At 41.7% G+C, this 23253-nt stretch overlaps 1 protein-coding gene across 1 annotated transcript in view; it reads left to right on the top strand.

Annotated features, from left to right (window-relative positions):
• The window catches only part of arid5b (AT-rich interaction domain 5B), a 127421-nt gene that overhangs the window by 97457 nt on the left and 6711 nt on the right, over positions 1–23253 (top strand). Inside the window, exons 8-9 of the mRNA XM_060841862.1 lie at positions 695–792; positions 13772–13970. Of these exons, the coding sequence (XP_060697845.1) occupies positions 695–792; positions 13772–13970 (297 nt within the window). The remainder of the gene's footprint in view (positions 1–694; positions 793–13771; positions 13971–23253) is intronic.

Below are 23253 nucleotides of genomic sequence, written 5' to 3'. Positions count from 1 at the left end.
TGTGGAATATTGAAACCTATCAGTATAATGAGGAAGGAAGTCCACATCTTTTACATGTCTGGTCAGTCAATATGATTGAGTTACAGTCTGCGCATTACATGGCGTGTATTTTTTGACTGTTAAAATTTCTGATGTAATAGCTACTTGTTCAGGAAGAAAATATGTTTTACATTTTTTTAAAAAAAGCTTGACTTCTAAGTCATCATGGCTCAGCCTGAGTTTGAAAGTTGGTATGTCCCTGTCCAGCAATTCAAGTACAAAACCGAGACTGTTCCCTCAGTGCAGTATCAAGGGGTTGTCTTTTTAGATGAGATGTTATAAATTGCACCCATTTTCTTAACACTGTTCTCATACAGGGCTTTTATGCAAAACTAGCTGCTGTGTAGCTGGGTTTCCCCATTTGTCTGAAAGGAATTTTGTTTGCGATGATGTAACACTATGCTGTAGTTATCTTTCAAAAATGCAATAAGTACGTTAACTGGCAACAGTTGTGAATCACAGAGGAGGAGTATGAGAAGCCTTACAATGATCCAGCTATTTCATTCAATTGAACTTGTAACTGCACCTAATGTAGAATTTTGGAAACAGTGTTCTGGGTGAATCAGGTGACTATAGAAATCTCCTTGTGCAGTGGTTACTAAGTGTTCAATCTCAGGCTACCAACTAATGCCAGGTTTTCCTGTGATTGGAATAGATAACTGCTCGTCGACAGTGGAAGCAGATATATGATGAATTGGGAGGCAATCCTGGCAGTACCAGTGCAGCAACGTGTACTCGCAGGCATTATGAAAGGTAAGGGTTGGATCATTGTGGTGAACTCTCTCATTGCACAGGCCTTTTCTGTTTGCCTTTCTGTTGTAAAGTGATCATGGGTTTTAGCAATCCTTCAAAGCCAGGAACGCTGGTTCACCTGGGAATCTGATCTGCAGTGCTGGTTTATCTGGAATGCTGGTTAGCCTGAAGTGCTGGTTAATTCCAGGTATCTGATTTTCAGTGCTAGTTAATCTGCAATGCTGGTCAATTTACATTGTGGTTAACATGAAGCATTCTGGGTGTCTGATCTGGGTGATGGCCATGGTACCTTTTTTTTAATAAAAGGCTGTAAGGAAGCGTCAGGGAACTATAGACTGGTGAGCCTGATGTCAGTGGTGGCAACGTTATTAGAGGGGTTCTGATGGATAGGGTTTACAGGCTTTTGGAAAGGGATACTCAACATGGCTTCATGTGTGGCAAATCAAGTCTCACAAACTTGATTGAGTTTTTTTTAAAGAGGCGACAAAGAAGACTAATGAAAGCAGAGCAGTAGACAGTGTATGTGAACTTCTTCAAAGCACTTGACAAGGTTCTGCATGGTAGACTGGTTAGTGAGGTTCAATCACATGAGATCAAAGGGGAGCTAGCCAGCTGAATGCAAAATTGGCTTGAAGGTCAGAGACAAAGGGTGGCGGTGAAGGGTTGTTTTTCAGACTGGAGGCCTGTGACCAGCAGTGTGCCACAAGGATTGGTGCTGGGTCCACTGTTTTTTGTCATTTGTATAAATGGTTTGTATGTGAAATGGGAGGCATGTTTAGTAAGTTTGCAGTTGACACCAAGGTAGGTTACATAGCAAACAGTGAAGAAGGTTGTCAAAGAGTACGATGGGACCTTGATCAAATGGGCCAGTGGGCTGAGGAATGGCAGAGTTTAATTTTGATAAATGTGAAGTGTTGCATTTTGGGAAGGCAAGCCAGAGCAGCACTTATATGTTTGATGGTAGGGCGCTAGAGAGTGTTGCTGGCCATGGAGACCTTGGGGATCTAGGTGTATAGATCCTTTGAAAATGGAGTCATAGACAGTGTGGTGGAGAACACATTTGGCGTGCACACCTTCATTGGTCAGAATATTGAGTGTAGTAGTGGGGATGTTGTGTTGCTGCTGTATAGGACATTGAGGCCACTTTTGGAACATTGCTTCATTTCTGATCTCTCTACTATCGGAAAGATGTTACTAAACTTGGGAAGGTGTAGGAAAGACTTACAAGAATGTTGCTGGGACTGAAGGGTTTGAGTTATAGGGAGAGGCTGAATAGGCTGGAACTTTTTCCCTGTAGTGTCAGAGACTGAACGGTGATCTTTATTGAAGTTTATAAAGTTATGAAGGGCATGGGTAGGGCGAATAGCCAAGGTCTTTTTCCCAGGGTGGGCGAGTCCAAACCTTGAGGCCATAGGTTTAGGGTGAGAGGGGATAGTTGTAAAAGGGACCTGAGGTAACATTTTCCACACAGGGTGGTGCATGTATGGAACAAGCTTCAAAAGGTGGTGGAAGTTGATACAATTACAATTACAGCATTTAAAAGGCATCTGGATGGATGTATGAATAGGAAGGGTTTAGAGAGATATGGGCCAAGTGCTGGCAAATGAGCCAAAGTCAGATTGGGATGTCTGGTCAGCATGGATAAGTTGGACTAAAGGGTCTGTTTCTGTGCTGTCTGACTCTGTGGAGTGCTGGTTAGTCTGGAGCACTGGTTAATCCCGGGATGGTAAATTGAAAGAATCATGCAGTTCTTTGAAAGCTTGATCCAGCCCCCATTATTCTGAGTGCATCTTCAGCATTTGGTACAGAACTGAATTAATATCAGCCACCTCTTTGTTTGCATTTGATTTTATTACTGCTTTTCTTTCTGGCAAGCTGTCAAACTCTTAAGATTATCTGCTTGTGGTGGAAACTGATGGATTTGCCTGATTTAGAGATGTTTTTCTTCCCTCCCCCTCCAAAAACAAGAGCAGGGGCTGGCTCTGTGAAAGCTACTAATTCAGGCTTTAAAATGATTCAATGGGGCAGTGGATTGTCGGGATAAATTGTGCTCAGTTTCAGAACATGAACCAAGCCTTCTGTTTATTTTCACGTGGCTTGTTTTGCATTCACTGCAGAATGAATTCATTTGATTTTTCTTTCTTGTGATGTGGTCTTAAATACTGGATGGAAGCTTTTAGTTTAAGCAAAGCAGGAATAAATTAATGCTGATGATTTCACTAATGTCCCTTAGGCTTAAACTGGTCCAAGCCTGTCTCCAGTTTGTTTTAATTCAAATCAGCTCTGATACTCTTAAATAAATGTCTTAGTCAGCCTTAATTTGCTCAAAAGCTATCCATCATTGTCAGAATATATTACAAATTACCAGTCACTTGGCTAAAGTTCTTCACTGCTCCAGATTTAATTAGTTGGATTCCTGATGATTAACTGTAAATCAGCACTGATGAGGTGCTCTGAGATACTGCTAAGAGTATGTTTAACGTTAATTTTATTCAGCCCTGTAATTAGGTTGTAAACATGGATCTGTTTGAGTTAATATGAAAAAACATCAACAGTGCCATTGCAACCTATTCAAGGGATCTGTTATCAGTAAGTGGGTGCAAAGTCTGGCAAGATCTGAAAAGAAATCTCCTCCTTATCTGGAGCATTAAATGATCTGTCAGCCTGAGGATTTAGTGTTACACACTGTCTAAAAATTTGCAGGTGAGATCATTTTCTCTGCACGTCCAGAAGTTGGTGTATTTATTGTATGGTCCATCCTGTGTTGACCAGTTTACTGATATCCTTCTTTGCAAAGTACATATGGGGGTCAGATTTCAATGTATTGCCTGGGCCTTGTATCATCTAATTTATCAACACTGTTAGGTGGCCATGTCTTTGTAGCAGTATGGAACCTGCCTCAGAGAGTCTATAAGAGGCTGAAAAAAATGCTTTCAATATACAAGATATGTTTGATGAAACAACTTGCTTTCATTAGTCAGTGCATTGAGTATAGGAGTTAGGGAGGTCATTTGTGATTGTAAAGGATATTGTATAGGCCACTTTTGGAATACAGTGTTAAGTTCTTCTTTCTGTGCTGTAGGAAAGGTGTTGTGAAACGTGAAAGGGTTCATAAAACACTTACAAGGGTGTTGCCAGGAAGATTTGAGCTATAGGGAGGGGCTGAATAGGTTGGGGCTATTTTCCTGGAGGCTGAGGGGTGACCTTCTAAAAGTTTATAAAATCATGACTGGCATGGACAGCTTGAATAGTCAAGGCCTTTTCCCATGGTAGGGGAGTCAAAAACTAGAGGACATAGGTTTAAGATGAGGGGGAAATATTTAAAAGCAACCTAAGGGGCAACTTTATCACGCAGAGGGTAGTGCGTGTATGGAATGAACTGCCAGAAGAAGTGTTGGAACCTAATACGATCACAACATTTAAAAGGCATCTGAATAGGTTTGTGAGGAGGAAGAGTTTAGAGGCATATGGGCCATCTGGCAAATGGGACTAGATTAATTTATGATATCTGATCAGCATGGGTGAGTTGGACCAAAGTGGGGGGGAGGGTGGGGTGGTTTCTGTGCTGTACAGCTCTGGCTGTATAAGTGTGAACAACAGTCAGGCTGTTGTCTACTATACTGCAAATTTAGTAATGAATTTTTTAAAAATGTGGAAGTACGGAAATAAATCACTTGGCTCAATAAACCTGAGTGAAATGAGACCGGATGCCAGTTGTTAAATGGTTTTACTTTGCAGATGGCAACTGAAATATGGAGAAAATTATGAATTTGATTCAATCAGTTTGACTTTGTCCTTGTGTAAAAATACAAAGTAATGAAGCTGCTACACCTCTCTACACCCTTCAGTGTTGTCTTGATAGAATCAAAGTAGTCTTGAACTACCTTCATAACGTGTGCATCCTTGGGGGAATGTCTGCAGCAAAAGATTTCTAATGGTCACTGTCTCTACCTGCCTCTATTTTATCATGTCTTTGTCTACAATCTGAGGAGTGAGCCAATATCAGATAGCCTCTGCTAAATATCTGGAACAGTGGTGGCTGATGTGTTTTGTTATACAGAGTGGATTGTACCTGGACAGACTGCTGGTTTGTTTGACCCAGCCAGTCCTGAAAGCCCTGGAGCAAAAGTAGACCACTGAATCCATCGAGCCTGCTCTGCTGCCCAGTCTGCTAATCTCTGAGCTTGAACTTCACCTGCTACTACAAACTTCAACAGTTTTCCTGTCGGCTTCCCATGCCCTTCTATTTCCCTGAGACACCAAAAACCTGCCCATCTCAACCTGAAATCTGACCAATAATGGAACACCCACCACCATCCTGGCTACAGATTCCGGAGACTTGGGTCACACCATGCCTCCTCGTCTCAGTCCTCACCATCTATGTTGCCCAAGTTATTGAGACGGGCTGACCAATCCACTATACCCTTTGGGGAAAACTGCTCCTGGGTCTGAGTCCTTAACATGTTAATTGGCTTTCATCTTGGTGCTTTATTGTAACCAAACTTGTGTGAATAAGCTTTCCTTAAAAGGCAGATCCTGAGAAGTTGTTCCCCACCGAAACATTTCTGTAGAAAAGTGGTCCAAGAATGCCACCACCACCTGCCAGTCACCTCCTGATTGATGGGTATTCCCTCTTTAAAATGCAGCCGTGGTCATGGGCTCACATCCCATGTCTACAAGTCGTAAAATTGGGAAGAATAAAATCCAGTTTCTATTTCCTGGCGCTCAGAATGTTGGTTAATAGTCTGTTAGCTTGCGGTTGAAAACCCAACTGGTTTGTTAATGGCATTCAGGGAAGAAACCCTGCTCTTGTCGCCCAGTTGGACCTGCTAGTAACTTCAGTTTGCTGCTGTGCAGTTAATTCTTAATGGCCGCCTTTGCTGTCCTGTCAAGTCACTCGTTTATAAAGCAATTGGCCCATATCAAGAGGGTAACTAGCGATAGGTAGTAAGTCCCAACCTTGTCCACATCACCAAAACATATTTTTTCAAAATGAGTCCATGACAGTTTTTAAAGAGGAGAGTCTGGAATTGTCCCGTGATTGATGCTTTGCTTGTAGAAAAGAATTAACTGGACGAAGAGATTAAACCGTTACTACAATTTCTGCTTTTAAGAAGACATGTTTTTACATCGTCCCCAACTGTCATTTCTTTTATTTTGTTGAATTGTATTGCACTTATATCGACAGTTATAACATATTGGTTACAATATTTCACCTTCCCCGTGCTTTAAGTATTTCCCCTCTCATCTGAGAAATTTGCATCTGAAGAAAGTAAACCTTGTTTCTGTGAACTCTCATCTTGAGGTAGCATCTGCCAAAGGTGCTTTAAGATAAAATCAACGATTTCCTGCAGAAACTTCATCAGATCGACAAGTTATTGTTTCTGGAAAAGATTCCAAGACTGACTGACTAAAACAGGGAAAGAAAGTAAGTCTACTCTTAGACAAGAGTTAGGTGACTTTTTTGCCAATGTCAAAGCAAAACCCTGTGGATGCTGGAAATCTGAATCCAATGCAGAGAATTGTGTGGAGTCCATGTCTGTGTGGGTTTCCTTTGGGTGCTCCAGTTTCCTCCAACAATCCAGAGATGTGCAGGTGAGGTGAATAGGCCATGTTAAATTGCCCATGCTGTTCAGGATGTATAGATTAGGTGCATTAGTCAGGGGTAAATATAGGGTAGGGTGAATGGGTCTGGGTGGGTTACTCTTCAGAGGGTCACTGTGGACGTGTTGGGCCAAAGGGCTTGTTTCCACACTGTAAGGATTCTATTATTCTAAATACTGGGGAATGTCAGTAGATTGGCAGAATGTGCACTGAGGGAAATAGAGGTAATATTGCCAAGCTGGGGCTGGATTCGAAGCGTCAACTCTGTTTCTGTCACCACAGCTGCTGCCAGATCTGCTACATTTTTCTTCAATGGGCCATGTTAAGAGATTAAATAATATGATTAGCTTTTCTTTGAAAGGAAAATTTGCATACTTAAGAACCAACTCGTGTGACATAGTCACTGTATCAAACCTACTGTTTTGATGCCAACGTTAATTCACATCTATGTAGGGTTGACACGCGTGATTAAAAATATTCTAGCAAGTTTCATCACATGAATTACCTTTAATCCCAGACCATGAATTGGCCAATCCATGCATTGTTGTGATGTCCTGCCTTATTGGAAAGCAAAATGACTCATCACTGAAAGTGTATTTTGAGATCTTACTGCGCCCCAAAGGCTGCTTAATCTTTTGCTCTGTTGCAACAGTTACCCCGCACCCCCCCACCACACGCACACACTTTGCAGGTTTCTCCCTGTTCAAATGGATCTGAAGATCCGTCCTCTTCCCTGAATAAGACATATTCAGTCTGTCATTCTGGTAATTATAACTGCACAGGATTAAAGAATAACAGGGAAGAAACTACTCATTGTCATCTGTTTCTTTTACAAGCGAGATAAGAATTGGCAGGTTGCCAAACTGCATGTAGTAACATATTTTGTTGATCTTTGGTTCCGTACTGCAGTGAACAATTCAACGAAACTTAATTTGAATTGCTGACTACAACAATTCCGGTATTTTGCAGTGTCCAAATTCCAGAATGATGAACAGAAGTAGCTTCAATAAACAATTCCTCTGACTAATTTAAAGCAGAATATGGCACTGTGTCCAGCTCTGCTCATCTTACTGTAACTTTACCCCAGTAAGCAGTCAGTACGAAATGGAGCATCACTCTCCATTTCCTCATCACCAAAGTCTCTCAAATGAGCAAACTTGACAATGTCATTTTCTGATAATGCCATGGCAGGGTGACTAAGACCATCCTTACATTACAGATTTACTAATTGAATTTAAATAACACCAACTGCTGTGGTGGGATTTGAACCTGTATCTGGTAAGTATTACCGTGGTCTTCTGGATTACTAATCTGGTTACATTACCACAATGTCACACCTACCCCCGAGAAAATAAATTCTGAACTTGTTCATATCCAGTCTGTTTATGTTTGGATTGTATCTGGAGATGCTTTCACGGATGATCAGAATTTTGTTGGAAGTTTCCTGAAAATCTCATTAAGGTTTATAGTTGATGGATATTTGTATAATTCCATTGGCCAAAGAGCAACAGTGACTGGTGTGTGTCCGAAATCCAGGTGGGTTCACCTGTCAGTGATGTCAGCATTACCTCTTTTCTCTTTAAAACAATGATTTCATTCTACAAGTTACTAGCACCATTTATGATAGTTTGTTTCCTTTTGAGCTCAGCTGTTGTCACAATGGCAGTTTGGGCCCTGGCACATCAAACACTGTTTTGATGGTATACTATATCTGCTGAAAGTGTAACACACTTCTCATTGGCAACCAAGGTTCTTTGAATGCTGCCTGGGCTTAGCACCTTTAATGATGTTTCTGTATCACCATCAACAGTTCACGTTTCATCTGAGGACTTGTATGTTTTGCACCTAGCTGGATTAATAAAGCATTGTTTGTAAAATATGGGTCAAGTATCAGAATGCATGGTAGATTTGCGCTATTGTGTGAATCCAATGCGCTATTATGTGAATCCATGAAGCCAGGCTATCATTAGCTACAGTGTTTATGAGGATTAATCTCCACTCTACCTCTCCCTGGTATCTATGTTACTTTTGTTGCAGAATATGGTTTGTAAGATGCTGTAAATGAGTTTTACCAGTCCTAATGGTATTCAGAAATGTGGGATGTTACATGCCTCAATTCCTTGAACTGTTTTGTAATTCTAGATACAAATACTTAACCTAAAATGCTGTTTCTTCTCCAACTAAAATATTTTTCAAATGTGTGCAATTTTCATCCTGTCTTCTAATTTTGTTTAGTCTTTAAGAAAGGTATTTCTGGTTTGGCAAGAGCTGTTAAGCAATATCGATACGAATTCCATCCTCGCTGTTTGATTTAGTATTTAGTGGTTCTCACTGAATCAAGTGGCAGAGTAACTGGGTAAAAGCGTGCAGTTCAGATACACTAACGAGGGCACTGTATTAAAATTTGAACAACATTAAATTCTCCCTTGCACCTTTTTCCTTTTTGAAATATTTTCCCAGATATGATATTATTGTCTTATGTATTTAGCTTTAATTTTTTATGCTGCATTAGTTACAGAGCTGGGAGGCTGGTACAATTGCAACATTTAAGAGGCATTTGGATGGGTATATGAATAGGAAGGGTTTGAAGGGATATGGGCCGGGCACTGGCAGGTGGGACTAGATTGGGTTGGGATATCTGGTCAGCATGGACAGGTTGGACCGAAGGGTCTGTTTCCATGCTTTACCTCTCTATGACTCTATGATCCTTGAGAAGGTGAGAGTGAGTTGTTGCCCGTGGTGGAAGGTGCTTCCACAGTGTTGGCCCAGAACATGCGAAATTGCTCACTCGCTCTTGTGCTTTCCAGCAAACAACTGGTGATTGAAGCTGTAATTCAAATTGTTTGAAAGCCACACAACATCCAAAAAAAGACGAGCCTATATTTAGAATTTCCCACTTTCTTCTCTGCCCATGTGTTGCAAGCAGGCAAAACTGTTTTCTGCACCTCGTTTTATATATGAGGCCCGTCTTGTGATCAGCAAAAGCTTATTTTCTATTATATTGCTGAAAAGAAAAACGTTTAAAATAGAATTTAACTGATTGACATTGTTCCCCAAACAAAAAAGTGCATGTGCTTTTTTTTTGCCCGTGATGGCCCTTAAGTGCATCCCTCTTGAGGATTATGTTTTTAAAACTAAATTGTGCAATATTTATGTTATAAATGTGCTGAAGTTGAACAATTTTGAGTATTCCCTTCAAACCAGGTTATGTTTTTGGCCACAGTCATTGAGGAAGGAACATTTTGAGGTTTGCTCCTGGACGGAAATGTTATTTGAATCTGTTCTGTAAGGGGTCAGTTACCACCAGAGGTTCCAGGGTTAGGAACGAATTGCTGCACTGTAATGTGCTGACTGGAATCGGATTCCATAATAAAATGGAAAGCCAATCTCAATCAGTTTGCGGCATCAGTTTTTGACCTGAGACTGCTATCCTTTTCCAGCAACTGTGTTCTAGACCTGCACTTCTCATTTGAGCCCAATTTAATTTACCTTTATCAGGGCTTCATCATCATTCTCATTTCTCAGTTTAATTACAGCTTTTAATGGTCTCGTCTATATTTTTGATTCAACTGTGTATCAAATTGCAGAAGGGGAGTATTTTATAACTCTGTGCAGGATTGTGATTAGATGCCAAGGCAAAGAAGAGTTGTACTCTCAGATTATTCTTATTAAAGAGAGGACATAAGTTGGGCAGCTATTGTGATTGAGTCTTCATAATGCGAAAGGTTAGGACAAAGGAGTGAGGTGAGATGAGGGAGAGGTAGAGTAGGTGGAATAAATATAAAAGGGATATATTTCTACTTGCGGAGTCCAAAGCTAGGGGCCATGAAGATAGGATAATCACTAATGAGACATTCAAGAGAAGCTTAATTCATTACCACAGAGATGAGTTGAGATGAATCGCATGGATGTGTTGTAGGGGAAAGTAGATAACTCCAAGGGGAGAAAATTGGGGATATATGCAAGATAAAAGCAAGCTCCTGTAGAGCACAGACATTGGGATGACTATTTCAGCCAAATGGCTTGTCTCTGTATTGTAGAATTCTCTGTAAAGCCTAACCTTTCTTCCTCCATTTCCGCTCGGATAATGTGGCGGCTGATTCCTTTGTAACATTTTACTTTTTCTGTAACTTGAAGTAAGGCAATGGATTGTATCAAAAGTTTTTGAAGGTGTGAAGAAAAATCTAGCAAACAATGATAGCTCACTAAAAGCAAAGACCGCATCAATGTTGATCAATCCTGCCTTTCAGGATTTGTTGTTTTTCGAGATTTCTTTCTGTTTAGAAGCTAGTATCAATTGATTTCACAGGCAAGAATGATTTATTTCTATCCAATTTTATAGCTGTCGTAATACGTACTGAACCTGTTACTGTCGCTATTCATGAAATGTCAATGCAAAAAGAGAATTATAGTGCAACGTGACAAGGACACAGCTGTTGCTGTGTAATAAGTTCAAGCAGCAACAAAATAACAGTTGCAAGGACCAGTAGAACAGTAATTTTCATCAAACGGGGAACTTTGTTTCTAATATTCAGCAAGAGCTTAAAAAAAACAAAATAATGATATGATGTGTATTGTCAGCATTCTTCGTGTAATGGCTGGTAGAGGGAAAGTTTACGACTGTGGAGAATTTAATGAGTGTTTGTGCTATTTCTGTGAAGTAATATATCATGTTTGTTCAGCTGCTGTCACGGTTAGCTGCACAACCGGAAAAATTGATGTTTTGTTTATTCCCCGAGCACTCCCCACCCCTCTCTCCCCACCCCCTGCTCTGAATTCCACTACTGCCCTGTGTAATGTTAAAATAAAACATCATGTCTCTATAAAGGAAATATCAGCAGTTGAAATCAATCCAGATTCTGTGTTTTGCACCTTTATGAGGGATGTCACTTTTCAACTCCCTGTAACTTAGTACATTTGGAATGCTAGACTGTGGCAAATTCTTAAAAAGACTAGAGAGAGAGAGAGAGACGCATGCATAAAATGAATCTCAACCTTTTTGGAATTGTTCAGCTGTTGTTTCCATTGTAATCTTGCCAGTTAGTGTTTAGACTGTTTCCTCCAGTTTCTCAACTAAAAAATGTTTTGCAGAAGGAAAAAGAAATTATGTTCGCATTCACTGAGACATATAAACAAAAGCTTTATCTCTTTTCAAAACAAAAACTGAGGTAGAATGAGTCTAGAATTGCAACTTGGACATCTTTGACCATCAAGTCTGCTCCCACCCCAAAACTATGATCTATGTTTTTCTGCATGGGAGAACCGTCTCAAGTGGATTCATAAGTCCTGATATTTGGAGTAAATTAGCTATCAGTATCAAATCCAATAAATAGAATGAGGCCATCTGTGAAATGGCCTACTTATGTGGCTGTAAGGTTTTATTCTGAATCTAATGCAGGGTAAAATAGTCAGGATTAACAGTATATGGATGTTTGTACACTTAAAGCCGTTGGCTCAGGGCTGGTTAAGTTAAATCCTGAGAGCACTCTACTGTTTGTGCTTAAGACTTGCCATCAATATAAAGGGGAAAGTCACTATGTTCCAACTTGCCTCCGAACAGTAGCAGCTTGGTCTGGATATTAAAAACAAAACTGATCGCCTGGAACAAGCAAATTGTGTGTTTTGATTCTGATTTTTACCTTAGTCATGACTCTACAGATACAAGGAACATTTAATTCTAGATTTCCTGCTTCTGGCAGAAGGCCTCCAGCCCAGCTGTGCTCAATGTATTTTTACCCTTGTCTCACTGCCAGCTTCTGAGCTCTGTGAAAAATAAAATAAAATTAAATGTTTCACGTCCCAGCTGAACTATTAAGAGACTTAAAAGGGAAGGTCTAACCATGGGCGCCTGATTTGCTAGCCCCGACATAATGAGCAGCCTTTCATTTTGAAGATGGCCCCGAATTTCAAAAGGAGGAGCGGGTTAGAGACGTTTTCAGAAATCTCCATACATGGGAAAGAATGTTGGCTCATCCATCTTGTCGAGTCTCATCCCACTGAATTTAAGATTTCCATTCTGGCCCAGATTCGGCTCAATGTAAAAACGTTCACACGATGCATACATTTTTATGATATGATCTCCAAGTGATTATGAATATAATTGTTTGCAAAAAGACTGGTGATTCTGTGGTATGGAGGGCAGAGGAAACATCGCGAGCTCCCTGTGTGAAGTATCAGTGCCTCCTGTAGGGACTGACTTTCTCAGGTTTGCAGGGTTGCTATCTTTTGGTGAGGCCAGTTACTCCTGGAGCTATTTGTGAGCTTTCTTTAGTATCCCACAGAACAAAGTTCTACATTTAGCTGTTTTGCGTTGTTCTCCCATCACTTCCTTTTTAGCCACCACATTTTCTGAGCAATGGGTTGTACATTGTACAAGATAGGAGAGCATTACAAGCGATATTTTCCTGCTTTTGCATTGTACATTAAGTGGAACTTAATGTCTGCCAAATTCCTACCTCGTGCAATAATGTGATATTCATTATGTAAACATTACTGTAACATTACTGTAGGGGCGAGGAATTTTAGCCGATCCTCATTATTTTGATATTGGTGTGTGCTTTCAGTGGACAGAGAACTTTTTCCAATTCCAGCAGCTGTAACATATTTAAGCATTCCTTGTAATGGCATCTAATGATAAATATACCCCGTGGTCGTGAACTGAAGCATTATCCCTGGCAAGCTGCCATTGCATTGGCAGTAAGAGCTTGTTCATGCCCCTTCCACACCGGGAATGTACACTCTGATAGTATGTGTGCTCTGAAAATGAAATATTTGCAAAATGCCATGGTTAGTTTTCACACTGTCACTGTGATCGATGCTTGGATGTAATGCTGCTGTAATGTTTCATTTTATTGCAGCACTGTTTAATGTCACAATGGATTTGTAACTAACTGGTTGGAACACCAGCCCATATTTATAATAATTTCAATTGAGCTTTAATCCACTTGAAGACCCAGTAATGATCAACATCCTCACGTACTGAGCAGAAACTCTGCCACGTCTCGTACCCCCACTGCCCCAACATCTTTGTTTTGTGTTTCTTCCTTTCCCCTGAGTTGAGAAAGACCAAAGAAGAATCTGTCTTGTGGTCATGAATGTTGATTTTCACCATCACTTTGCCTCCCAGTGACCAAAAGCAGGAAAACCACAGAGAATGCAAAGTATTTTCCGAGGCCTGTCTGCTTGCTGCTGTCTGGTTGGCGTGTTTCTCTGTCTGATCTGCATCTTCTCCCCACCACCCCAAATCTTGGGAATCCCTTTTTGCTTTTACAGACAGAGATCTAGCATTTAGTAAGAACTGTGGGCTGGCTGGCTGTGTTCGCCAAGTCTCTCTCTCTCTCTCTCTCTCACCGCGTGTGTTTCATGACTGTTTCAGGCTGATCTTGCCATATGAAAGATATATCAAAGGGGAGGAGGACAAGCCTTTGCCTCCAGTCAAGCCTCGGAAGCAAGAGAGCAGCCCTCCTGAGAGCGAGAGCAAGGTGAGGGCAGCTGCAACCAAACGGAAGACAGAACCAAATCGGAAAGTGAAAAGAGAACGAGACGTTGTTCAGAAAGTGAAAGAGTGTTCTGAGGTTTGTGCTGCTTTCTCTAAATCTGCTTGAGAAATGGGAAGGAGATTTGTAAATGTGTGTAAGCTACATTGCGCCAGAAGAAAGTCTCAGCCTGGTGAAGCACTTTCTGACTGGGAAAAGTTACAGATGGGACTTTGCCATTCATTGTATTTCCAGTGAGCTTGCTGACTGCACTGTACAAGCACAGTTAAACTGCAGCTGCTATCTGAAGGCATTTCTTTATATCAGGTACTTGACATACATTCGTGTTTGGTCATAAGAGCATTCAGCATGTAATGTTAGTTTAATCGTTTACATGTATCCTTTTTTTCAGAGCCTATAGCAAAACAAAAGTTCAGAATCTGTGTTGCTGCATGTTAATGCCAGGCAGTATGTGTGTGATGTACCCTGTGGTTTCATGCATACTGTAGGTGTCTGGGACGATCACTGTTCTTGGTGTGCAATGCTGTATGCAGGGACTCTGTGTGTGGTGCTGAGGCCTGAGACATGGTGTGGCCTCTTGGAGAGGTGGTCTCTTGAAATGAGAAGGGAGACTCTTGGAGAGGAGGGAATGGGGGCTTTTGATTGGGAAGGGGATACTTAGAGCAAGGTGGGGGGGGGAAAGAGGGTCTTGCAATGGGGGGGCTCGTGGAGTGGGGTCTCTTAGATCAGCGGGTGGTGGGGGCTGTCCAAGTGGTGCGTCTCAGAGCGGAAGGAAGGGGTGCTCAGAGTTGGGGAGGGGAATAGTGAGGGCTGTGTGTGTGGCTATTATATTGTGGTGCAGTTTAACACACAGTTGTGAGGGTTTTGTTTGTGCCACTTCTGAGTCTCTGATTCAGTGCAGACTCCCTGGGCAGTTTGTCACGTGCCATTGTCTGTGCATTAACAGCATTCACCTTTTATTCATATTGATTCGTGGTATTGCCTTGCTGTTTGGTAACTGCCAGGTTGTCATGAAGGGAAGTTGGAAATGTTTGTTAGTGGCTGCAGGTGGAATTCTCTTGGTGTAAAGTTTGAATGAATCTCTCGGTCTGTGTCGAGCTTGACAGTAAGTGATGAGCGTATAATTAACTTCCCTCATCCTGGAGTTGTTTTGAATTTACAATGTGCTGGAGGTACCTCAGTGAAATTATTTGGATTTCCCTCTGATGGATGACAGGATCGAAATCTCCTTCTAACCATGACGAGGGTGGGGTTTCCATACCAGAAGACCTGAGGATAAAGGGCAAAAGGAGTATTGAAGGATATGGGACGAGTGCAGGAAATTGGGATCAGTGCACCCTTTAGTGCTGGTTATGTCGTTGCAGACTCGATGGGCCATAGGGTTTTTCTGTGCCGTATGACTTCTGACTCTGTGAATGTCCATCTGTTTTCCTGGTGAGCAGTGGAATGTTTTCCCCCCTAGTGGTTTTGCCTGAGAGCTGACAAACAAAACAACTGCATGTGGTAATGACCATCAGCTCTGGGTTTGGCTGGTTAGAATCTTGTATAATGGGAGCCTTCCTGATGGTCAGAGATCATTCCCATTGGTGCTTCTGAGCAGCAGCATGCAAACTCATGTCCCTCTCCTCCCAGTCCCCTACAGCGCCCTGGCAAAGGCCACTTCCATCATTGTCTTCAGAGATCAACATCCTTTTCTCTCCTGGTTCGATGTCTATGGAACATTCTGGAAAGCAGTCACTCCAGGTGCACTTACAGTCCCTCCAATGCTACCAGAAAACTCAAACAATTCAGTATTTCTGAATTTGACATACTGAGGCCTAGTGAAACCAGAATGAGATAAAATGGAACTTGCCACCAGACAGTTGTTCAATACAATGGGAAGGTTTGAGCATCAGTTGAGAAATGTAGCCTTCCTCTGAAGATGATGGACCCTCTTGAAGCCTGTACCTGATTGGAGTTAGGTTTGTGGTTAGTAAACATTGCCAGTGTCAAATTTTGCCATTGCTGACACTGGCTTGGCTGGGAGGGCTGAGCTGGTGGCTTTTGGGGCCAGTTTCTAGACTCTCCCAGGGTGGAAGAGGGCTGGGAGACTTTGCAAGGACTTGAGTTTATTTTCTGGGGAACAGTCTCGATTGTCACTTTTAAGGACCTCTGGTCGGGCTGCTTGACCTCTGTCATGACTAGAATACGCCTTGGCAATCACCAAGACATAATGGCGGTTTTGAATTTCTGGATTGTTATTGTCCATATGCCAAATCACGGATGGTCTGTCCTATCTAGCTCTGATACAATGCCATTGATATATGCCAGGTGTGTTTTTGCTTGTTGGCAAACCCTTGCTCTCTGTTCACAAATGACTAGGAATTAGAGCATAGAACATAGAGTATTACAGTGCAGTACAGGCCCTTCAGCCCTCTGTTATGCCAGCCTGTGGAAGCAATCTGAAGCCTATCTATCCTACACTATTCCATTTTCATCCGTATGTTTATACAATGACCATTTAAAAGCCCTTAAAATTGGCAAGTCTACTATTGTTGCAGGCAGGGCGTTCTATGCTCTGAATAAAGAATCCACATTTGTCCTATACCTATCATCCCTCCATTTAAAGTTACATCCCCTTGTGCTAGCCATCATCGTCCAAGGAAAAAGGCTCTCACTGTCCATCCTATCTAACTCTCTGATTATCTTTATATGTCTCAATTAAGTCACCTATCAACCACCTTCTCTCTAACGAAAACAACCTCAAGTTCCTCAGCCTTTCCTCATAAGCATCCTAGTATCCTCAGCATCCTAGTAAATCATCTCTGAACCTTTCCAGTGCTTCCACACCCTCCTTATAATGCTGTGACTAGAACTGTACGCAGTACTCAAAATGCAGCCGCACCAGAATTTTATACAGCTGCAACATGACCTCATGGTTCTGAAACTGAATTGGATTGCAAAGTTTTCACCTTCCTCCTCTACATGGGGAGAAGTGAAAACATTTTAAAGCAATTTTACACTTGTTGCTCACATGACAGTTGGCTGAGGCTTGGAAATATATGTGCCATCACCTGCATATGAAGGCATCATTCACAATGTAGACCGGCTACCAGTGGGCACTGTTTGAAAGTGGCAAAGCACAGGTTGTGAGATTACTTCACATTTTTTATAGGGTTTGTTGTTTACTCTTGTGCTGGAGGAATGGAAAGAAATTCATTTCTGGAAATAATTGCAGTACTGCAGCAACACAAATAAAATACAACTCCTAGAGAGGTAGCAAGACTGTACATTATAAATGTTAAACATGCCCAGAATCGTGCAATATGCACATTCATTACTGACACGTCTGGACTTCCTCACATTAAACATTAGCTTCTGTTTAAACATAGTTGAACGCTGGATCACTTTCAGTTAATTCATATCAGATCTAGAGAGAGTTGTTTTCCAGGCTGAAACAGAGGTGACTATTTAACATTGCGGAATATTCTTCAGTGTTCTGTAGTTTGCTCATCTGTCTGGTATTTTTCATGCAATTCCATAGGCCCCTGAGAGACAATAGTATTTGATTGAAGTGGGATCGCAACTTGACCTCCACTCCTGTGCCATTTAAACTTGGCAGCAAAGAACTAGACCTGAAACCTATGCAAAGTCAAACTGTAATAATACTTGTAACATTACCACCACTTTATATTTTCCTGAATACTTTTCCATAACTTAAAGAGGAAGATGATGTTTTAAATTTAATGGGGGCCTCTGCTCTCTTGAGAATTTCTCATGTGTTGACACATGACTTGTATATCTGTGACAGAACTTTTATTAAGAACAAATAAAGAACAGAACATACAAAGAATTCTCAGCAAGTCTAGCAGCATAAGCAGAGAGAGAATCCAAGTTAATGTTTCAGGTCAGGGATCTGTCATCTCTCTCTGCAGATGCTGAGTGTTTCCAGATTTGTAGCATCTACACTATTCTGCTTTAGTTTTAATAATTTTGTTTTAATAACTCATTTTCCCCAAAGGAAAACCTGTCATTAAGATTTGATTCCATCAGGGAAATAACCTACATTAAAAATAAAATGTTGGCTTTTGGTTCCCCTTATCGCATATCAACTTACTGATTAAACCAAAGTCAATGCTCTGGCCCTTCATGTTGTAATATTCTCCAACAAGGAACTTTTTCATGAGAATTAAGCTACTGTTAACAAGACCGTGGGGCACTCGCAGCCTCATACAGTTCTATGGAAGCTGAAAGCAGGCACAGCAGTGTGCATTTGTGTAGCACCTATAAGCAGTGAAACGTCCCAAGGCACTTTTCAGAAAGGTAGTTGGGCCAAATTTCTCAGTGCGCCTGCTTACCCAACAAGCTAAGCTTCAAGCACATAACTCCTCAGGCAGATGGGATAGATCTGAGTCCTCCATCCCTACAATGATAAGGGAAATCTGCATTTCTTCAATGTTGGTCTCTTGAACTCTCCTGATTAGCCCCTCCTGTGCCTTAAGTCGTCTAGGACGTACATTATGGAATGGACTCCTTAACCCTTTTCCCCTTGTTCTCTTCCCTTAAGACATTTGTTAGTTACAACATGACTCTGCCAAAGAAGTTGTAATATCTGCTTTTCTGATTCCATGTCAAATTTGGCTCATTTACCACCCCAGGAATTTTCATGGGATATTTCATTTGCGAGATGTGCTACACAAATGCACATGTTATGGAGTCATAGAGCTGTACAGTACGGAAGGAGACCTTTCAGTCCAACTCGTCTGCGTGGACCAGATATCATAAATTGATCTAGTCCCATGTTCCAGCATTAGGCCCATATCCCTCTAATACCCATCCAAATGCCTTTCAGGGCAGCACGATGGCTCACTGTGGCCTCGCAGCACCAGGGACCTGGGTTTGATTTTAGCCTCGGGCACTGTCTGTGGAGTTTGCACCTTCTCCCCGTGTCTGCGTGGGTTTCCTCCGGGTGCTCCAGTTTCCTCCCACAGTCCATAGATGTGCAGGTTAGGTGAATTGGCCATGCTAAATTGTCCATAGTGTTCAGAAATGTGTAGGTTAGGGGTAAATATGGGCGGTACAGTGGTTAGCACTGCTGCCTCACAGCGCCAGGGACCTGGGCTCAATTTCTGACTCAGGCAACTGACTGTGTGGAGTTTGCACGTTCTCCCCATGTCTGCGTGGGTTTCCTCCGGGTGCTCCAGTTTCCTCCCACAGTCCATAGATGTGCAGGTTAGGTGAATTGGCCATGCTAAATTGTCCATAGTGTTCAGAAATGTGTAGGTTAGGGGTAAATATGGGCGGTACAGTGGTTAGCACTGCTGCCTCACAGCGCCAGGGACCTGGGCTCAATTTCTGACTCAGGCAACTGACTGTGTGGAGTTTGCACGTTCTCCCCATGTCTGCGTGGGTTTCCTCCGGGTGCTCCGGTTTCCTCCCACAGTCCAAAGATGTGCGGGTCAGGTGAATTGGCCATGCTAAATTGCCCGTAGTGTTAGGTAAGGGGTATGGGTGGGTTGCGCTTCGGCGGCTCGGTGTGGACTTGTTGGGCCAAAGGGCCTGTTTCCACACTGTAAGTAATCTAATCTAAATGTAGAGTAATGGGGAATGGGTTTGGGTGGGATATTCTACAGAGGGTCAGTGTGGACTTGTAGGGCCATCTGGCCTGTTTCCACACTGTAGAGATTCTATGAAATGTAATAGTACCAGCTTCCATCACTTCCTCTGGCAGCTCATTTCATACATGCACCACCCTCTGTGTGAAAAGGTTGCCCCAGGTCTCACTTAGATCTTTCCCCTCTCACCTTAAATCTATGCCCTATAGTTTTGGACTCTTCCCCACCCTGGGAAAAAGACCTTGCCTATTCACCCTATCGATGTCCCTCATGATTTTATAAGTTGTTGTAAATATTTGTCCACCTCCAACCTGGGACATTTTAAGCCAAATGTACCTTGGACAGATAGTACTTGGCAGTTCGGAGTTAACAGGGAAAGTGCTGCCTTCTCAAGTTCACTGCTTGATCATCTGATCTTAGGGAGGTTAAAAAACAAGCTGTACACAAATTAAACTTTAAAAAAAAATACTCAGAAGGGTGAAGTGAAGTTCAAATGTGTGTCAATGAAACTATTAAATGCACTTCTGGCTGAGCAAGTTTATAGCTAAAAGGGCCATCTTAACGTACTGCTTATCTTGACAGTTTACTCAGCAGAACGTGAAACTCCTGGACAATGCTGCCATTTAGAGTACACAAAAGCTCATTGCAACAGAATGACAAGAAGCTCAAAAAGGCCTGTCAGTCAGCGATCATACAGGTAGCACCTTGAGAAAGCCCTCCGAGTTCATTCTCCTACATAACTGTATAAAAGGAGAAATTATGCTCACAAGTCACAGTGCAGAAAATTTAAATCATAGTCTCCACAGTGATGGCATTGTGAGCGTTCCCATATGCATATGCAATGATGCAACTTTAATTACAAGGCCATGGATTGGGAGATGTTAAACATTCACAATAGTTCTTTTAAATTTGAAGCCATTGTGTAAGGCAATAGCCTTATCCACTTCCCCCCTTTCGTCAGCCTCCAGTTCTGCTAGTTTTGCCCACATGTTGTTTTTAATAGTTCAAAATCAGGTTTTGTGTTCAGGTCCAGGCTTGTGACACAATGTTTGAGTTGTTTGTTTTTCTGTTCTGCCCTATGGAATAGTGAGAAATAGTGGGGATGTTACTGTTCTCTCGTCCCAGGTGGACGGTAAAGGGGCATTAATGACCTGCCAGATCTTCTTAGTAAACACAATCTCCAGTTTCTAATCAGGAGGCTTACCGAGGGCATTAGCTTAGAGAAAAAAACATCTTCCCTTCACCACCTTGCCGGTTGGCGAGCTTTGGCGTTTGTATTTGCTGTTACCACCACCACTTTGGTGATTTTTGTAACGTGATAGATGAAAGGAAAAGGATTTTACAAGAAAGGAAACTGAGTGGTTTTGTCACATGACTGTAAGAAACCGCTTCATTAACTAAAAATAACAGCTTTTTTTAAATTGGGATATTTACCACTATGAATGAGACTGTAACATGATGCTGGGCTTGTTACATCAATGTGGTATCTGAACTGTAGAAGAGCTTTCAACTTACAAATGTATTAATTGCATTGATAGATCCAGCTGTATAATACACCAACCTTGAAATTTATTTTGAATTAGCACTAACCTTCTAATTTTACTCTAACTGTTCTTTTCCTGTTTAAAATACAGCCTGAATCATATCCTTTCTGCTTTTCTGTAACCATACTTAAAGCAATTAGGCATTGATAGTTTTTAAAAATATATATCTACATTGCAACTCTTTCCTGTGGTGAAGATTACAGTAAGTTTGAACAGATCAAAAGCATTGTTAACTGAAGAGCTGGGAATTGGGCCAGGATTCCTTACGTCTTTGTGTGGTTTTACTCTTTGAATCAGCAACAATTCTCCTGCATCTGTACCTCTGACACGATGCCAGAACTGAGCTCAGAACTGTTTGCAAAGACCGGACAGGCTGGGGCTCTTTACTCTAGAAAAGAGAAGCTTGAGAGGTGACTTGATAATGTTAAAGACCTTTCGTAAAAATGGGTCTTATGGATTAGACAGAGAGAAAATATTTGCACTTACGGGAATCCAGCCAGGGCCTTAACACGTGCAGCGCCTTCATAAATCCAATAGTCAAGAGTTCTTATAATGTGAAACTTTTTACCCTAAGCAATCATTAAAGTGCATTGCATTGAGGGGAATCTAGGTAAACACATGAGGAAGAAAGGAATTGAAAATATATGCCAATAAGCTGAGTTCAGAAAGGTGGCAGAAGGCTCATGTGGAGTGTAGAAACATAGACTGGTTAGGACAAAAATCAAATCTCTTACAATTGTATACAGTGTTGCAGTGGATAGCGAAATCAGGAAGTCCTTAATTCTCTCAATGAAGCTGGCTTAATACTTCCTAGTTTGAATATCTTCTGGTTGTTGAGGTTTTAACCTCAGGGAAATGAACCAATCTGTTTATCTGTCCTTTACAATAAATCCTGAAGCCCACTAATTCCCCCAAAATCTTCAGCTCACAGGTCAGGCTTGGCAACAAGAACATGTGTTTGGAAAGTTGGCCCATCTTATTGACTGACCAGATTATTTGGGTTAATCGATGTGATCCAGTAAGTAGCAGTTGGAAGCAGCCATAGACCATGCTCAAGTGGCTTTGAACTGAGTCCCAGTCTGACACCACAATGGGCATGTAAGAGGCCATGGCGTTGTTTGAAGGAAACCAGCAGGATTCTCCCTGGTCCTGGCCAGCAGTAATCCCTCACCACAGCATTAAGAAAGTCAGAGCAATCGCTACGAGGACTTGTTGAAGGCTTCATGTCAGTTTTGATATTGACTTTGTCCTGGGAGAAGCTCATCCTGCATTGCTACAGCTGGTAAAACCAAATATAAAAACTCTGCGGCCTACTTCAAAAACAAGCATGCATCAGGCAGGGAGAAAACAGAGGCAGAGGAAATCCTGAGTCAGCAACTCATCCAAAACCTAAGAGTCTGTGCTATTCTGTCGTACATATTGCAGACAAGTCCAGATCAGCCGGACAAACAATTCAGATACTAAACATGGTAATTGTTCCCTCAAAGGACCTTAAGTAAGTTGATAAGTGTTTCATTGGCTTTAAAGGACTTTGTCATATCCTGAGCTCATGAATGGTACTTCAGGAACCCAGATGCTTTCTTCCTAATGAGGAACAGGGCTCTATGAACAGCCTGTGCTGTCAGTCTCCAAACATGAACCTTTATGGCTTGCAGTGGGGTGTGGCGATGGGTTAGGGATGGGAGGGTTTGGTTTTCTCGGTATGCATTTGTCTCGTAAGCCTTGCCATTGTTCATAACAGCACGTTGGGAGTTAATAAGGAATGGTGGGCAAGGAGGCAGTGACTTTGTTTCTGCTGAGCTGTTACAACTTTGGAAAACTTTACTTGTGGTTGATCCACACTTCAAGGTGATAAAATAGGCTTGAGGGACTGAATGGCTGCCTCCAGTTCCAATATTACCCAGTTACCCCAGCATGAAGCGAACGCTCTGTAATAATGCTGGTCACTGAGGGGCTGAAAGGAGGCAGTCACACCAAAGGCTGAGAGATTAATTGACTGATAATTTTAGCAAAACCAAATTCACAGTTGTTTACCAGGAAGCAATATAGCCAGTGAATATCATGTTCCAGCAACGGCTTTGTTATAAAATAGTCACACACGATGTCAAAGAAAGTAGGTTATTGTTGTCATGGTAACCTTTTCTGTGATAAATTCAGCAATTATTTATAATGCAATGCTCCATTGTGTTAAAAATGCAACTGGTGGTAATGGATCATGGAGAA

Source organism: Hemiscyllium ocellatum, chromosome 22 (assembly GCF_020745735.1).
Source record: "Hemiscyllium ocellatum isolate sHemOce1 chromosome 22, sHemOce1.pat.X.cur, whole genome shotgun sequence".
Lineage (NCBI taxonomy): Eukaryota > Metazoa > Chordata > Chondrichthyes > Orectolobiformes > Hemiscylliidae > Hemiscyllium > Hemiscyllium ocellatum.
This window is presented reverse-complemented; position numbering and strand designations above follow the sequence as displayed.